Source organism: Pongo abelii, chromosome 18, assembly GCF_028885655.2.
Source record: "Pongo abelii isolate AG06213 chromosome 18, NHGRI_mPonAbe1-v2.0_pri, whole genome shotgun sequence".
In the NCBI taxonomy this organism is placed as follows: Eukaryota; Metazoa; Chordata; class Mammalia; order Primates; family Hominidae; genus Pongo; species Pongo abelii.
The window spans coordinates 50361772-50380562 of NC_072003.2; the positions used below are offsets into that span (position 1 = coordinate 50361772).

An 18791-nucleotide genomic window follows, 5' to 3' on the forward strand; every position below is an offset into this window, starting at 1 on the left:
CGTGACTGCATTAAGTGAAATAAAACCAGAATAGTAAAAGTGAAATCTAAATCGGCATAAATATCTTGCTTAAAAGAAACTTACCTGTTGGGTTAAAACCTCCAACAACATCTTTTTATGTCATTTCGTTGTTTTGTTTTTCTTGGGGGTGGGGTGGGTAGGGAGTGGAGTCTATAAAATCCATTCCTAAATAAGTCATGGATACTGGGAAAATGTCTAGGGCCTCCAAATTTCAAAATAAAAGAAAATTCAGGCCCATGCAAAGCCGTTTCTGTTATACCTTTTACAATTCCTCATTTAAAGAGGGATACACACTCACATACACAATTGACTGCTGCCTGGGGAAATGTTAAAATGCATTTAGGGGCCTGGCTAAATGGAAATGCACTCTAAAAACACAGACACAGTATTTTGTTTTATCTGTTGCAAAAAAAATGTATTTGATTACTTGAGTAAAATTACAGTATCTCTGTTGTTAGTAAGTATTAAATGTTAAAGAAATTGGACCCCCCTTTCCTTTCAACTTTCCAAGAAAGTGCATGTAACAGTCCAATTTTTTTCTTCCATACCTAATACAAAATAAACAAACACTATACCTGCTCTCTTGATCAAGAAGAAGCATTTGCTCTTGTAAGGAACATATGTACATTTGAATGAAAGTGATATTTCTTATTGTATATACAAGAGCATCTACATTTTCTCCACTGAAGGTTGTTCAAGATGCTATACTTAGCAGCATTGTGAAATTCCAGCACACATTTTCTATCGTGAATATACCTACAAGGCAAAATGTTACGTCTGTTTCAACTACCAAAACAACACTTGTTTTCTTTTTCTCTAAAGAATTCTGCGTGCTTATTACTGTACAGAAACTTATTAACATTGAAGACGACTCAAGTAAAAAGCACAATACAAATAGCAGTTCAAAATGGAAATGGTTAAATCTACAAAAAAAAAAGGTTGAATTTTAGAATAAAAATCAAAAAACCAAACCTTTCAAAGAACCACACTATTCAGTCTGTACTTTCAGTCCTTTCCTTAAATCTGTTTTGAAAGATTAGACAATGTGTTTGCTGATAAAATTTTCCAGCAGGATCAAAGTGTACATGTATATACAGACTTTATTAGAGATCTAATGCATCACTGAGGCATTGCATCAACACCAGATTCATATTAAACTGGATATAGAAAATAAGTTAATGCCAGATTACAACTGCCTAGCAGGGCAACTTGCAATTGCCATAAATGTTACAGCAAGTTTACAGCACTCTAGTCAATTAGTATTTAGTCCAAAATACAGAAGACCAAAGTTAACGCTTGCATTCTGTTTGCAAAGCAAGGTTATATCACTAATAAATAAGCTTTCTTAGAACTCTAAAGTTGAACAAGGTACAAAAGAATGTCTTCATAATGTTGTAGTTTATAGATCTGGGGAACAGAAGGAAGGGGTGGGGTGGGGTGGGGGGCAAGGAGTAGGAGGCCACCATAGGTCACATTCTGAACAGGAATGAATGCTATGTCTCCAGCCCGAGCTGCTTTAACTCGTGACGATCTCCTTGCTGTCCTCCACGAAGCGGGTGAAGCGGAAGTTGGTTCCGTTCTCACTGCTTGCCATTTTCTCCAGGCCGGCCAGGGGAGCATTGGGCTCTGAGTTCTGGAGCCTCTCCAGGTTTCCCGTCAGCCCACTAATAGGTGAGCTGTTCCCACTGCCGAGGCTTCCAGGAATTGGAGGGATGCCACCGTTCTGAATGACGGAGATCTCGTTGGCCTTCATCGCCAGCCCGTTGGAGAGCGCTGCTGCATACTGATTCCAGAAGCTGGAAGGATCCCCACTTCCTGATCTTGCCGCCAAATCCTTCTGGAACATTTCTGGGAACTTGACGGGATTGCCTCCTAGAAATGTCATGGGGCCATCCACAGAGAGCCGCCGACCCCGTCGTGCAGGGGTGCTATTCCACATGTGAGTGCCCATGTGTACCTGAGATATGGGGAGGGCAGGCAGAGAGACAGAGAGAGACAGGGAAAAAAAAGAGGAGGGGGAGAGAAGCTTAATAGCTGAATCTGTCTCAACTCATATCCCAAATGTCCACAAAGCAAGTGGCCTAAATGTCTATTCTCATCATGTGACAGACAGTGAAGGCAACAGGAACCATCCATTCCTCCCATCTAGTAATAACATGCTCACTCTCTGCAGCCCTGGGCTGTCTCCCCTCTTCCAAGGCAAGGATGCCTTACTTACTCTTTTTTTATTACCCATATTTAGCTTATAATGGCCTCAAGCAAGCCAGGCAGTGGTGGATAGCTCCTTTCAGGGCTAGAATTGTTATGTCCACTCTCATTGCAATGGTAAGTATTGTATCTGACACCCTTTACCCTATAAATGTCCTTTTCAGATGAGGAGAAGGTATCCCTCCCTGATTGCCCATTGGAGGGCCTGCGTATGGAGAGAAAAGCCAGAAAGTAATTATTCATCTCACATTACCGGGAGCAATCTCCAGAGAAATACTCTGTCAACAGAAAAATGTACACACTAAGAGCACTCAACTGTTGCTCTAGAACTTAAGCATATTTGCTTTATTTCCAACACATATCAGTAGGAAATGTTGTATAATCAATTATCATAATACCCATTAGCAGAGCAGTGACGTTATTGTTTTTAGACAAACAAACCATGCTGGACTGCATAGTTATGAAAAATAGATACATACGCCGAGAACCGTAATTATTAAGTGATACGGGCAGCACACAGGCCACATGGAGGTCTTTAATCAATACCCCATGGCAACGCTAGGCTGTCTTTCTTGGTAGGTAAAGCAATTCATTTGGTGCACTTAGCAAGACAACAGAGAGAGGACGCTGCTTTGCTTAGGTACCAAATTATTCAACGTGCACTGACATTCAGTGAGCTGCAGCTTGCCCTTGTTCCTGCCACGATCCTGACCCTCCCAGGCACCCTCGTTTCTCCCCCGTCAACCATGTGCAGCAGGTTCCCTTGAAAGAGCTCTCTCCCTGAATATCTGGGCTGATGACTCTGGGGGCATGCATTATAGATAATCGATGGCAGTGGGACAGGGTTGATGGAGTGGGTATGGTGCAGACAGAGCAAGGTACCTTAAGATTGCCTTTAGTCGTGAAAGCTCTTCCACAAATAGTGCAAGCAAAGGGTTTCTCTCCAGTGTGAGTTCTCTCATGAATCTGCAGGGCACTCGACGAGGAGAAGGTTTTGCCACATGTGTTGCAGTAGTGCTGCTTGGGAGTTCTCCTGGGCAGAGCAGGGAGCAGAACTGGGGACGTGGCAGAGGAAGACAGAGGCCCAGACGGGATGTGACTGGTGGGGGTGTCCTTACTGTCCTGAGGAGAAACATGCACGAAGCCGTTGACCTCTGTTTTGATGAGAGATGACAACGAGTTGGCGGGAATCACCGCCGAGTTCTGATTGGGGCCAAGGTTGGAACTGGGCTCAAAGAGCTGGGATGGCAGATCTCGCATCTGATGTGTCAACATGTGCTGCTTCAAATTACCCTTTGTGGAAAAGCCACGATTGCAAACTGTGCAAATAAATGGTCTCTCTTTGGTATGACTTCTATAGTGAATGTCCAAGGCACTCTGACAAGCAAATGTTTTGCCACAAATGTCACAAGCAGTGTTTTTAAATTTACCCCGGTCTCTAAAAGGGAAGAGGATCCCCAAAGAATCTTCTTTGATGATTTTCTCTGCATGACTAGATGTCAAATCCAAAGCCCCACCATTCACTGGGGTGGGAGACAAACCATTGGCAAACTCGCTTGGGACCGCTCTCTGTGGTTTCTCCTCAATGCTGGGTGACTTGTGGAACTCCTGCGTGCTGTTGGACGGGGACAGAGCCTGCATGGAAGAGGTAGACTCTGAGATGGCTGGGCTGCCAGCACTTTGGCTCTCCATGTCACCACCCACTGAGGATGAATCATTGGTCAGGACATCCCCCTCGACGGACCCATTCTCCACTGACTTCAGGCTGGCCTGTAGCTGCTCTGCCAGGCCAGCATTGATCATCTTCATCTGATTTTCCAAAGCAGCGATGCTCGACATCTCGAGGGGCAAAGGCGAAGAGGATAAGCTGTCTTGGGAGGCGTCTGCAGACTTAGGTGTATCGGGGATGCTGCCCTCAGGACAGTCTTCCATGTTTTCATCAGAGAAGTTGTCTAGGTCATCAACATTTTTCTCATCAAAGGAACCTGTGTCAGACTCCATGGACTCAGAGTAGCTATCCGGGACTGGGGTGTTGGGGATCTGGCCTCCCATATGCATTCGGATGTGCTGCTGCAGGACCACAGCGTTCGTGAACTTCTTCTGGCAGATGGGGCAGGAATGCTGGACTCTGAGCGGGGGCATAGCACGATGGACACTGTAGTGGGTTTTAAGATTCCCTTTCGTGGTGAAAGCCCGGCCACAGATCTTACACTTAAAGGGCCTCTCCCCAGTGTGTGTCCTGTAGTGCATTTTCAAGGCGCTCTGGCAGCTGAGAACCCGGTGGCAGATGATGCACTCATTGGGGTCAGTGGCCTTCTTGTCAATGTTTTCTACCAGTTGCTGAAGCTTGGACGTCTCTGATGCCTGGGCTGAGTCCAGGAGTCCCCCAAAAGGAAACTTGGCCTTGAACTGCTCAGACATGAGTGGCAACAAAGGGTTGGTGAAGGTGGTGGCACTGCCTGCGGGGCCGCAGTCTGCTGCTGGGGAGCTCAGGACGCTACTGCTCGCCGTCGGGACTGAGTTGGTGACCATGCCACTCTCTTCGCTTTTGCCACTGGAGGGTGGCAGAGTGGACCCTTCGGCTTCCTCTGGGAGCCCACCTGGGTTTCTTGTGGCTGGCTCAGGGCCCCCGGAGTCACTTTTGACCGAGCCTGGGGGGCTGGTGGCAGAATGGGTGATGGGGATGGGGGCTGGCTCTTCCGTCTTGATGAAGGGTATGAGGCTTGGGAGGGTTGGGGGCAACGGCAGGCCGACTGAAGTGGTCAGAGTAGGAAGGACTGGTTTGGTGTCTAGCCAGCTGGTGACTGGCTTCTCTGGAGGGATGGACATGCCATATGGGATGCCAGTACTCGTGGGGATATTGTCCAAATGCTCAGGCACAGGATAGGGGTTCATCTGGATATGAGGGTATTTCTCTTTGTGGCGCTGAAAGTGGACTTTCAAATTCCCCTTGGTGGAGAATCTGTTCCCGCAGATGTTGCACTTGAACGGCCTCTCTCCCGTATGGGAACGCAAGTGGATCTGCAAGGCACTGTCACTCCCAAAGACCTTCGCGCAGAACCTGCACTTGTGTTTGAAGAATGCCTCATCGGAAGTACTTTTTGCTTCAAAGGCAGTGACATTTGGTGGCTTGCTTTTTCTTTGCTGGGCCAAGGCAGACAAGGAGTTTAAATCCTCTGCGGTTGTTCCGATGTTGGGCAAAGGGCTGGGGAAAACCGAGTTAGCGGAGGCTTGCTGAGGTAGAAGTGGATTAGACGCAGGACTTAATAAACTGCTTATTGCAAAAGCTGGTGAGGACGATGATGAGACCGCTGGGTTGCTGACATGGGAGGCCCCAGCACTTGAAGCCACTTTTTCAGAGGACGGGGTGGTAACTGCCGCTGCCAATATGTTCATATTGGGAGAAGAGCCGCTGTTGGATGGAATGATGGTGTTGCCAGAACTGCTCTGAGGTAGCTGGATTGGGGGTAGCTGTTTCACACCACTAATGCTGGCAGATTGGCTGGCGAGGCTCTGTGCCAATCCAGCTGCTGCTGCCAGCTGCTGAGATAAATGGGAACTTAGCGTGGACAAGGGGTTGGCAGATGTTCGTAAAGTACCTTGAGAAGGACTAGAAGATGTTGGCAAGTCTGCGTTCTGAGAAGCCAACAGCAATATTTGGTGACGAATCTGTTCGATCAATTGCAGCTGGTGGATCTGCTGCTGCTGCAGAGCTAGGAGTTGTTCCATGAGGGCTGGGACGGCCAGCTTGCCCCCAGAGGCCCCGCCACACCTCGCTTCCTGGGAGAACTGGGCCACCGCCACCTTGGTGCTCTGGAGGTTCTCGATGATGACGTTGCTGTTGATCACGGAGAAGTTGCCCAGTGTTGTCAGGTCCCCGAGTTGAGGTAGAGAGGTTGTGATCGCTGAGGTACCTGTGGAGGAGCCGCCGCTGCTGCTGCTGCTGCTGCTGCTGCTGCTGCTTGGGGCGACACTGCTGTGGCTGCCGCTGGAAGTGCCGCTGCCGCTTTTGTTAGCAACCGGGGCCTCCACCTCCATGGACTCTTCCCTGTCAAGTCCGTTGTGTTCTGAAAGGTCGCTGCAGTCCACTTGATCTGTTTTGTTAACTGTGTCATTCATTTGTTCATCAGGATTATCGGGAGGGGGGCTGGGGGAGAAGGTTTCGGGTGGGGAGGCTGGATTTTCATTTACGATTAAAACTAATTGATTTTTAGTACAGTTCTTCTTGTGGAGCAGAAGATCTGATAATTCAAAGAACTCGGCACAGCACCGGCCACAGACGTGGGCATCCTTGCTCTTAGTAGGGCGACTCGGTTGACCCTTTTCTGTGTCTCCTACAAATGTCAAAAAGGTGCAGGGTTAGAAAAGGGGCCAGGACACACAGTCACCTATGACTTAAAAAAAAAAAAAAAAGGCTAATCAATGGTTTTCTACCTGCAAAACTCAAAACTGTAGCCCTTGAAAACCAATCAATATTACCTAAGAACATCCATAATTAATTTGTAAGGGTATGGAGGAATTCCTATCCATCCGGTATTTCAGAGAGTTATGGCCTTCAGATAATTCATCAAAATATAAAATACTACAAATGGGAGACACTGGTACATGATGAAATTCCATAGCAAAATATTGATTTCCAATTTTTTATACACCTTATTGTCTACTCATCCGGAGAGGGTCCACAAACCATTCTGAGGACTTATTAGGCTCTTGAGTTTCTGTCAACCTTATTCATTTTCAACCGACTCAAAGATATCTGTGACAGTTTGTTCTGTCACTAAACTAATTTGTAGTCATTCAGGTTCCAATCAGTTGTTGACAAGGGGGAAAAAAATGCATATCACCAAGCTGTAGACTGACAACTTGAAAATCACCTCAAGCCCCTACCTCGAACCTGTGCTAAGTCTGATCCGTGACAAACACACTTTAGTCACATCAGTAACAAATCCTCCAGACCATTCCTCAAAACTCACTTGAACACAAAGGGACGGCAACACACACAATGAAGAGAAACACAATGATCATAATCCGTTACAAGGCTTGCCTGGCACCTATATATCACCCCATGGCATGTTTATTTTTAAAATTAAAGATGTAACTCCGGCTACCATTCCACTAATCAAAGAATATATGCCACTATACTCCGAATGGCAACATTATGCCTCTAAATATTTCATCAAAAGTGCTCTCTATGTCTATAAAAACTGGCACAAGATTTACATTTCTGATTAAACATCAACTTCAAGAAGGATGTGCAGTTGAGAAGTGCTCCCATCTCCTAAGAAATAATTCTTGGTTTAGAGTTTGAAAATGCTTTGCAGCTCGCCTTGTCTGAATGCCTTTAAAAACAGTTTGCTCTTAACTGTTATCAATTGTTTAACAGATTGTCTTGAACCTTTTATTATAAAAATCCCTTTATTTCATGTTTGTTTCCATTGGTTGCTCAGATGTCTTCTCACTAAGATCCATTTGTAAATTAAACAGAAAAATCTCTAACTCCAAGCTAACATCCTATTCAAAGACAGGATGGCTTCCCATTGTTTGCCCAGCATGGGGAACACCAACTTCTGTTGTACAAATGGTGTGTGGTCATCTACGAAGGCTGTGAAAAAAAAAAAAAAAACTGTTTAATTCAAGGATTACCTCCCTGCATGCTTTTCTGCAGAACTGAATCAGATAATAGGTAGTTTCCATGACTTCCAAATTGAATCTCCCAGAAAACTTGCAGAAAACAAAGTAATTGCAGATATGAATAAATGTAAAATCAAAATGCTGCTTTTTTCAGTAAACTTAAAGTCCATTGGAAAGGGTCAGCTGTTTGCCTTTTTTGTAGTAAACATTTTTAAAAACTTCACTAGTTTTGCATTCCAGAAAATAAAATTAATACCTAAATACTAACTTCTGGAAATTCCTTAACTCTATTTGCCTTGAGTGACGCCGAAGTTGATTAGAATCCCTGGTGAAGTATGCCAAATGTACGCACACTTTATTCACTGGGAGTGTTATTTGAGTAGCTAAGTTATACTTAACAAGCTAGCTTTCCCAATACCCATCTTTTAATCTCCACAAGGGTACAGTGCAAAATGCATTAACACCACCAAACAAATCTTAGTTGTAGCAGAAAATACCAATAATGATTTGGTTTTAATTTAATGTTTAATCATCCTAATTGGCACTGGATTCCTATGCACATGGAAGGTGCTGTTTTAAGCACTTTCTGCTTCTCCCCCTGCCTTAAAATCATATAAACAAAATATTAGATGAAATTTGCTAAAGTTATGTTGCTTAACTTGGGACAAAAATAATGTGACAAAAATTCTCTTTAAAGCTTCTTATTTTGACAACCAATTTTAAATGATGCATCCATTTCAGATGCTTATTTTAAACTAGGAAATGCAATTCCTAATATATTCAACAGAAATGTTATTTCTTTCTCTTTGCACATTTCCATATGTAATGGTTATGTTTCCATCTACTTTTACAGCCAATTATGAAGGAACAAAAGCTATTCTGTTTGTTCACACATTTTCAACAAAATGCATTAAAACTATTATGTCAGCATGTTCTATTAAGCTCTGCATTCAGTGGAAAATACTTTTCAACCAGCTCACATTTATCAAAACATAAAGCCACTTTAAAACACAGTTTTGCTTGGTCAGCTGGGCTTAGACAAATAATGACAGATTCAGAACTAAATAACTAGCAAGGGAAATCAGAAAACTGACTTCATCAATTGTACACATTACAATGTAGTTGCTTCAAATATTTAGCACATCTGTGCTCACGATTAAAAGAGATTTTAATTCTTTATAACTTGCAAACATCTGATATTCTCATAATATATAGAGAAAATAAAAGGAAGGTTACTTTACAGGATTTAGCTGATTATTACTTTCCTGCACTCGAATTCTGCATTTGTGCTGCCTCAAGACTCACTTGAGAATTTTCAAGTTTTTCAATCTGAACATTTTTATATTTAGGATTGTGCTAACTGGATGGAAAATATAGATGTTTAAAAATAAATGCAAATGCCTGCTTGCTTTTAAGAGACTGTGTTAAAAAGTTGTTCATATTTTAGCTTAGGTTTTCACACCATTTTTAATAAGCTGACATTTGATCTCACTGTAGAGTGAACTAATTTAATTTCCTGATGTTTATGAACACCCCCACGTCCCCAAAATACTGGTATCTATTTTGATTTATTTCAAAAGCAGGTGTCGCTACACTGTAATAATTCTTAACTTGAAATCTATCTGCATTCGGAACAAAATTGCAAGGAAACAGTCTTTTATTAAAAAAAAAAAAAAAGACAAAACATGAGGACTAGTTGGACTCTACCAAAGGGAATATTTTAATTTGTAGTAAGATACACACACACACACATACACACACATTCTCTCTCTCACACACACACACACATACACACGAACATGTTCTAATTCATTTTTCTGATTGTCTGCTATCTTGTATCTCTCTCAGTAATCTGTTACACAGGATTGCAACTGGTGACCCCATTACAGTAAATACAGTTGCCTTGTTCCTTGTACTATGGTGAAAATAACATTCCTGTTCCTTTTCTATGGACTTTGCATACAGATTAACTTTGTAAGCAACCCTAGTCAGATAGCAAAATTTAAGAAGCAGTGGTTTTCTAAGTATGTGCACACAAATAGATATTTGGAATTTTCTGGGCCTTTTGTTAGGGGGAGGGGAAGAGTGATCTTATACCTCCACCAAATTTATACTAAAATCCCAGATGCTTTAGTTCCTGTTGTACTATTTAGGTACTTGATGCCTAATTCAAATTTGTCAGTTTTTCATCATCTGAACCAAACTGCAGAGTCGGAAGCAGAAAATTGAAGTGTTCTACCATATCTGTCTACTGAGAAAATAAAAATAAAACTATGCCCCACACAGAAAGGTGTAGCCAGCCAGGAAGGGAAAAAACAAAACAAAAAACAAACGCAACCACCTTACTCTACTAGATTCAGTTTTCTTTTTTGGAGCTTTTCAGAAAGACACTTCACTGTACTTCCCATTATCTTAAGACTGCATTTACATTTATTAATAGAATTTCTCATGATAGTGGTTTAGGAGTCCTTAATTTTAACAGCCTGTTCCTTTTTTATCACAAACATATTTGATTGATTGGTCTTTTTTTTTTTGTTCTTTCTTTCTTTTTTTTTTTTTTTTTTCTGCATTGACCTGGGAAAAGTCTGAATCCAAATGGAAAAGTCTGAATCCAACTTAGGATTCCAAAGAAATTTTAAACACTATGACATATGCTGTGCATATTTTCTGTGATGTCTAAAGTTTCCTCTATGCGATATGCCACCAAATGACAAATTTCCTGGTACTCTTCAAGTTCACTCACTGTTCTGACGGGGATTAGAGTATTCTCTTGTGGAAGAATACAAGTGAAATCTCTGAAAAAATAACAACATGGACGAGGCATTGCTTTTAAAATAGTGATCCAAGCCCACCTAATGTATACAATAAATGAAAGGGGGAAATGTCTTTCCCATGGATGAATCAAACTGAACACTAGATGGGGTTCCAGTTGCAAGGGTTTGTTCAAAAACTTCTTTGTGGCTTTCCTATTGCAGTGACGCGTAAAAAAGAGACTCCTTAAGGCAAGATCTAAACTTTGACTACATAAACATTGGCAAAGGCACAAGAAACTAAATCCCTGTTGTTTGAGGGTAAAACTGAGCTATGGGAACTACCTGTCAATCTTCCCCTTTGGGGGTCTGGCATCTGAGGGTGACAGGGGAATAAGGTTAGGAAAAGACGCCAAGCTGATAAGGTGAAACTAAAATAAACTACTAACTTCCTGCTAAGTGACTAGCAGGATTCAATTTGGGGGTCACTGGGAAGATACTGAAGGACATATTATGATCTGGACCTTGTCACCTTTGCATGGGAGGAGGCTAGCAAAGGTTAAAACAGCTTGACACATCTAGGTTTTCTAAAGCCTGGCACACAAACTTTTTTCTTTTTTGGGGGGAGGGGTGTTAGTTCTTTGGTTAACTTTCCACCTCTTTTGCCAGACTACAGTTTTAATAATCTAAGAATATTTTTGGAATATTCTGGTGCTATCTGCACCAAGAAGTGTCTCAGAAAAACCTAGTTGAGGTTGTAGAAGGAATTTATTCTAGTTCCTACACAGAGCTTGGCTTTTGACAATTTCAAAAACTTAACCAGTCTGCCTATTTCTGCCCCAGTAAGATCTCCACCATAAAAATGTGGAGTTCTACCTTCTAAAATGTTCCGTTGGTAAAGACAACTTGCTACCTCCAAAAGTATAAAGAAAACAAATAGAGCCCCCAAAGAAGAACCTATACATTGGCACTGGTGCCAATGAACTCTAGGGGAAATGTGATGTAAAATAAACCACAAAACAGTATCACATATTCACTTTCACACATGCTACCGTCATACCTAACTAGACTTTGCTCGTTTATGTGTTTGCTTTTTAACATTTTACAAAGTATGTGCGGCCTGAAGCAAATCACAAAAAAAACAGTTTGCATTTTCTCATTCAGAATCTTCCATTATGACAAACTTAAAACAGCTCTGATTAAACATGAATTCTTTCCAACTGCCTTATCTTGCAGGTGTTGGGTTTTTTTAAAAAAAGCAATTAATTACTGTTCTCGCTAACCTTTTGGGCCCAGAGATCAATGTGTTGCTATGAAGCTGCTCAAAATGAGCAAATTACTTCGGTTAAATAATAGAATTTCATTATTAATATAAATAAGGGGAATTTTTATGATACTTCATATGATTGTTAGTGTTTTATCTGCAATTCATGGTGTTTCATTCTTCCAATATTACCTTTTCCTTGAAAAAACTGAACACCAAAATACTTTTTAAATAAATGAATGGAGTCTAAATGGGCCATCCATGTAGAAGTTACAGGAATCTTAAAAACGCCACCAAAGGAAGAACCCCAATACACACACACACACACACACACACATACATGCACACATGCACTCACGCACACACAACACATAACTGAAATCCCAATTTATAGTAAAGAGCCCACATATAAAATCATTAGATTTTAATATTCCCTTTCCTCAGAATTATTTAACTTGATAAACAATCTTTCCAGTAGCAGTCATCTTTCTGCAAGTAATTCAAGACTTGTTGAATATCATTTAGGAGACAAGTCATATTTGCCATAATCTTGGTTTCATAAGCAGAAAAATTACCAAGTTTAGAGTGTTTCTGGCATAGCAGCTGCACACTAAAGTAAAATAAAATACCAGCATCCTGAAATCGACCAAATACTCGTTTTTGTTTTTGTGTTTGTTTTTGTTTTTTGTTTGCACTTGCTTCAGATGAAGCTGTCTATGTGGCTCCTTAGCATGGTCTGGGTTTTCTTTGTAAGCGCACACACACTCAAACACACACAGGCAGGACACACAACACCAAGCAGCCCTAGCTGCTTTCAGCTTTGGGAGCCGCTTCTTTAGGGCTCCTGTAACTTGGGTCTACAAACTTTTCTAGTTCTCACTCTGGGTAGAAGTCATACAATCTGAGGTGCTGATAAATGAGAAGTGCCTGAACTAGACTTAATTTGGTATGTTTCATATTTCATTTGTCATATTTCAAAGACCATCTCAAGACATAAGAAAAAGTAATCAGAATGTTTGAAAAGGGGCTTGACTTCTAAAAATGTAACAAAGTTTCTTTACGTAAAAAACAAAACAAAACAGAAAATCCAGCTACTCCTAGAAGTATGGGTTATATGTGGGGAGAAGAATGAGATTGCTGAACTCACTGTAGAAAAGGTGACTTTTAAAAGGTAACCCTGAGTTATGTCATGAACTTTCAATGCCATTTATTTCAGAACTACTCTCAAATAAAAAGAACTGGAGTATGTTAGGCCCTCCTGTATGTCCAGCGTTGGGGGAGGATTACTTGTGTACTAATATTATTACAACACACTAAATCCTGAAACCCTATTACAAAATCTACCCTCTAGGCAACTTCTCCCAAACTTATTGTTCAACCATGTAAAAACAGTCATAACCTAAAACCATTACTACTGAAGAAAAAGAGGAGGGGGTGGGGAGAGATGAGGAAAGAAGGCTGGGAGGGGGTGTTTCCTAGGGAGCCCCTAACAGTTTACTGCTTCTTTAGGACAATGTACCAGCTTTTGGGAAGAAAAAAGAAAGGAAGGAAGAGAAAGAAATCAAAAGAAGGAGAGAAAAGAGAAAGAAAGGAAACTTGATTGAGTTACTTAACTAACTTACCTCAAAGCTCAAATAAACTAAACTGAAAAAAAAAGTACTAATAAAGAATAATGGTAAGAGGTAGTGAACTACTTTATATTATTGCTTTATGAGAAGACTTAACTATTAAAAATTCCTGATACTGAAGGCAAAATGCCTTCATTTCTCCTCGAAGGCCGAGACTTTTTTTTTTTTTAATGTAGAAAACCAGTACAAATTTACAAAACACACTAGAAAATGCTCTCTTATCTCTAGTTTGCTTTTTTGTGTACAAACTGTTAACCTGAACAGTTTTCCGGTGCAAAAGGTCTCACCAGAAACTTTAGGAAAGATGAGTGTGGGTGCGGGAAGCAGAAGAAACTAAGCTGAGAAAACCCGGAAAAATACTCGGCGCAGCCGCTGCGGCCTTGGGTCATCTCACCTCGATCTACCCCGCGTGCTCGCTTTCGCTTGGGGTGGAAAGCGGGATTCAGGGGCTCTTTTCAGCGGACTGAGAAATCGCAGAGGCCATGGGTAAGGATTCAAGCTTGAGGAAATACTGGGGGCCGGGAGGAGGGTTTTTGTAAAGCATTTCTTAATTAATTTCAACTCCCCCATTTTTTTACAGGGACCCCAAGTCAGGATTCCCCTTTCCCGACAGCAGGGGTAAAGGGAGCGGGGGTTCCTTCGCTTCACTGTGCCCCAGCTCTACCGAGAGGCAGGCCTCTGGGAAACGAGCCGGGGACCTGGGGGCCCGGGCGGCCGCAGGTTAGTGGGCTGAGGTGCCGATCAGGGTCACGCTTCGGAGCTCTGTCGGGGCCCAGCTTCCTCCTTCACACCCCAAAATGCCGCCTAGGGCGTGGGCATCCCAAGCGGCATCCGGAGCCGCTGAGACCCCGCCGAGATTGCTCCTTGTGCGTCCTCCCACAGCCGAGAGGCCAGCATCGTGCCGGGACGACCCGGGGACCCGAGTCCGGGCGCCGCTGCACCGCCTCGGGCGCTAGGCCTGGGAGCTTTGAGGCCGGACAGTGAAATACCTTTAGGAGCAAGGAGGGATTCCAGGTGTCCTCCCTCTGTACCCCAACTCCCTGCCCGGATCTCTTCCACTCTCTGCCATAGCTCCCACACACAAAGTTTGTTCTGGACTTGTTCAGCCCCCTCGGGACCCACAGTTGTCGCCTCCATCGGAGAAAGCAAGTGCCCCTGTTTCAGGGGGGATTCCACTCTGGCTGGCCACCCGCAAACCTGAAAAACTATTCTATGACTTCTTCCCCGATCCCCCTGGAAGTAGGAAGCACCACGATCCGCAGAGGGCGCATACCGACCAGAAAGATTTTGGGGGGCAAAGGGTGCAAGTGTTGTGGGAAGAGATGCGGAGATAAATTTTGCGAGCCAGACCCCTACACCTCCCCCGTCCGTTTGCACCGTCTCCGGAACAACTGGCGGCCAGCGGCACTCTCCACCCCGGCCGCAACCCCAGCGGGTCAGGCGCGGGCGCCCCGACACCAGTCCCCATCTTCTTGCAGCTCTGAACCTCCAAAGGCACCCAGTTCTGCCGCGCAGGCCGAGGGGGAGTGTGCGTGGGGGCAGGGGGGCGCAGCGCGCTCCCCCACGCTCGGAGTTCAGCCCAGCGCCCGAAGTAAACTTCCTTCCCGCTGGCAGCAGGGCCGGGCGGCGGAGGCCGGGCCGGGGGCCCCGGGGCCGGCGCCGGGAGCGCTAGGGGCCCCGTGCGGTCAGGCGGGGACGACCTCCGCCCGCACCCACGCCTCATGGGACTCCTGGGTCTTGGCCGCGGCTGGGATCCCCGGAAAAGCAGGGACGGAGAAGCCAGGCCGGCATGCCCGCCCTCCTTCCCCCGGGAGGACCCAACAACTCCGGAAAGATCCTGCCGGGAGATGTGCTCGCTTTCCCCGGGGCAGCGGGGGAAAGCCCAGCAAAGGCACATTGAAAATTAAAAAGAAAAAAAAAAATTACGCCGAGTGGAAGAAGCAATCGGGGCCGCGGCGTCGGCGAGGTAGGGGGCGCGGGGGCCAGCCGCGTGTGAGTGGGTCCGAGTGTGCGTGAGTGTGAGTGCGTGTGTGTGTGTCCACGGCGCGGGCCGGAGCACTCACCATCTCGCCGGGGGAGTGAGGCCACTTCGGGGTCGGATTGGAAATGTTGAGGCTTCGCTTGCTTCCTCCGCGACATGCTGGCTCAAACATCAGCTGGGGCAGAATAAAAAATTACTAAAAAAAAATCTTCTCAAAATTACGGAAATCGAGCGGCGGCGGCGGCGGCGGCTCCCCCCGCCCGCCGGCCCGCCCGCCCCCTCCCCGGCTCCCCGGCCCCGGGCGCAGCGCGCATGTGTCCTGCTATAATTATGATTATCAATAATGCATTGCGATTAATCATAGAGGGGCTCTTTGAAAGGCGATTGGCACCGGGCCAGCGCTATTCAAACCCGCTCGCCTTAATCAATTAGTTCGTGATTTGCTGCAGACCCCTGTCTCTCCGCGCGCTGGCCCAATAAGCCGGCCGCTGGGCTGGCTCTGCGCGCCGCGCCGCCCGACACTGGGTTAACCCTCTTTGCGACCGCCCGGGACTCCGAGGCCCGGCCGCCGGGGGCCGGCCTCTCCACTGCGGACCCGGCGCCCCGGCGGGCGCCCCCCGCTCTCTCCCTCTCCCCTCCCTCTTCCCTCCCTCCTTCGCCCCCCCCATCCCGGGCTGGGCAGACCCAAATTAGCATGCCCTCCCCGGAATTGAGCCGCCCCGGGTGGGGGGTGGGGCCGGGCGGCGAGGGCTGGGGACCCGGGCTGCCGGCGCTCTGCGAACTTCCCAACTCTGGCGCGAGGCGCGCCGGCCCGCGGGGGGAGGGAGTCCCGCGGCGGGATCTGGGGGGAGGGCGTCCCGTTTCGTGAGTGTTTCTTCGTTTCTTTAAGAGCTACCAGAAAGCAGCCCACCCCCACCCCCATAAAAAAAAAATAAGCGAGTGGGGAAGAGCCAGCCCCACGCCGGTCCGCCTCCCGCCCACGGCTCGGCCTCCCTCCCGCCTGGCTCGGCGCTCCTCCGCCCCGAGTTCTCCATCCCCTGGATCCCGGGCTCGCGGGGGCGCGGAGAAGAGGATCCAGGAAAGGTTTGGGAACCTGATGGGTTTGTGGCTGGGGGGAGGGGCAGTTCTCCCGCCACCCCATCCCCTCCCCTCCAGGGGTACTGATCCTCCAGCTTCTTGCTTGCTCCCTCGCTCCCTTTCTCTACCTCGGACATTCCCAGGACAATTAGGGCTGAAGTTTTCGGGAGAAGCAGCCCCGAGCCCGTGGGATAAGGGGGCGGCCCGGCTCCGCCCAGGACCCCTCCCGGACCTCCCCCCCGGCTGCCCCGGTTGGCTGCAGGGCGCGTCACTCCGCGGGGAGGCGGCGGCAGCGGTGGCGCCGCAGAGCCCCGGGCGGGCGGAGAGCTGGGACCGGCCTGGGCTCCGAGTTCAGCTCTGGCCGGGGGGAGGGGAGGGGCTGCCGCTCACCCTGAGCGCAGCAGCCAGCCCCGGCCTAGGAAGACACGGCCCGGGCGGACCGGGCACTGGACTGGGCCAGTCCCCGGGACCCCTGGGCACCCCGCCCTGGGGAGGGGGCCGCGCCCCAGCCTTCGGGGACGAGGTGGCGGCGCAGAGCCGGGAAGCGCGGGGTTGGGGGAAGGCGATGGGGAGGCGTTCTGTCGGAGGCTGCCTGGAGGCGCCGAAGCTCGCCTCCACTTTTTGGGCACTTGCCGAGCGCGGCGCCCAAACTTTTCGCTCTATGACCATCTCCCCCAAGCTGAGATGCAACCTCCCTACCCGCACCCCAGAGCCCAGAGCCAGGAGCCCGATCCGTCTGCCAGGCTCAGGCGCCCGCGAACCTGAGACTCGGTACGCGGCTCAGCCTAGCTCTTTCCCCTCGCGCCTCGGGGTCTCCTCGCTCCAAGGTTCTCGAAGTCTTGCGCCCGAAGGACTAAACTAAACTAAACTTCGGCTGAGTAATGGGGGAGGAGGGTAGTGCAGATACACAATCCCTGCCCTATCTCGCGATCAGGAAAGGAGAGGGCTCATAAGGACGCCCCATTTCGCGAGCGCCCTTGAGTCTGGCCGGTGCCACGGTCGGTTCGCGCGAAGTGGGCACCAGTCTCCCGAGCCGACTTCGGGTACCCCGGACCCGTACTGCGCTCCCGTAGAGGACCTTCCCTTTCTCTTAGCTTCTTAAATCTTTTCTTTTCTTTTAAGGTGTAAATGTGTTTGTATGCCGGTGAATGTTTCTGTTTTTCATCTGCTGACTTTATTATTTTTTTATTGGTATAACTTCTCCCTTCTTTCTCCCTGCTCGTCCGTTTTCCACCTTTTCTCTTACTTTCTTATCTTCTGCCCTCGCTCACTCCCTAACACACACATTCACACCCTCTCCGCCTCGCTCTCCCTTTCTCCCCAGGTCCTGATGGGTACAGTAGATTTTGATAAAAAGACAAACGAAGCTATCAGTGGGGCTGATGTTGAAGAATGAAGATAATAATGTTTCCATAGGTGGTGCTTCAAATGCCATTATTTCTCACTGAATATTTAAAGAGATCCCTCGGCAAAGATGGATCTGCGCGCTCCTGGGGTGTGAGCGGCTCGCTTCTCCCAGACCCCGGGGAACGTGTACGGGAGCACGTGTAAATCCCGCACCCGCCCCCATCTCACAAACAGGGGTCCTCGCACACCCACCAACCCACACTCTCCCAGGTACACGAACGCGTTTGTGTGCACTTGCACACTCCTTTCCCAGAATGTGCCCGTGTTTGGAGCCGCCCGCATCCTTCTCTAACAATCTTGGCTTCTTGAAAGTCCGGGCCTCCCGGGCACCGCATGCAGCCAGGAACCTAGCAGAGCTGGCGGTCCCGCAAAGCTTTTCTCCTGGTGCGCGCCGCGTGCGCAGCAGGAAGCTCCCGGGAATAACTTCACACGTGTTTGTTACTTGGTCTACGTGTGATTTAAGATTAAGTGTAGGAAAAAAAAACAAAACAAAAAACTTACCCCCCCCCAAAAAAAAACACCACAACCAACCAAACGAAATGAACATGCAAAAAGCAGCTTCGCGATGTTTAATTAAAAATGGGCGAGCAGAGGCGAATAAATTGGAGGATCCACACTTTAATAACTTTTTTCGTTTCTTTGCGTCCTCGACGGCGTAGAGGCGGGCGTTTCGCTCTGCGCTTGGCGTCCCCCGCTAATTTCTTGTTTGTTTTCTTTCCCTCGGTGGCCCCGGGAAAGGAGATGGGAGGTGGAGGAGGGGGGGATGGGAGGAGGGGGATGGTCGGAATGGCGGGGAGAGGAGAATTGGTCTTTATTGTTGATGG

The 18791-nt window shown here is 46.9% G+C and overlaps 1 protein-coding gene across 3 annotated transcripts; it reads right to left on the reverse strand.

Moving 5' to 3' along the window:
- Positions 1 to 40: 40 nt before the first annotated feature.
- Positions 41 to 16762, reverse strand: SALL1 (spalt like transcription factor 1). Of its 3 annotated transcripts, none has more exons than XM_054533904.2 (4): positions 16689 to 16762; positions 15566 to 15658; positions 3108 to 6563; positions 41 to 1974 (listed from the first exon to the last, which is right to left on the reverse strand). In XM_054533904.2, the coding sequence occupies exons 2-4, from the start codon at positions 15639 to 15641 to the stop codon at positions 1538 to 1540; spliced, it is 3969 nt and encodes a 1322-aa protein (XP_054389879.1). In that variant the 5' UTR covers positions 15642 to 15658; positions 16689 to 16762; the 3' UTR covers positions 41 to 1537. The 3 variants fall into 3 exon arrangements, with proteins under 3 accessions (XP_054389879.1, XP_054389878.1, XP_054389877.1); XM_054533903.2 differs by lacking the exon at positions 16689 to 16762 and adding an exon at positions 16577 to 16662; XM_054533902.2 differs by lacking the exon at positions 16689 to 16762 and having other exon boundaries at positions 15566 to 15763.
- Between the last annotated feature and the right edge of the window lie 2029 nt (positions 16763 to 18791).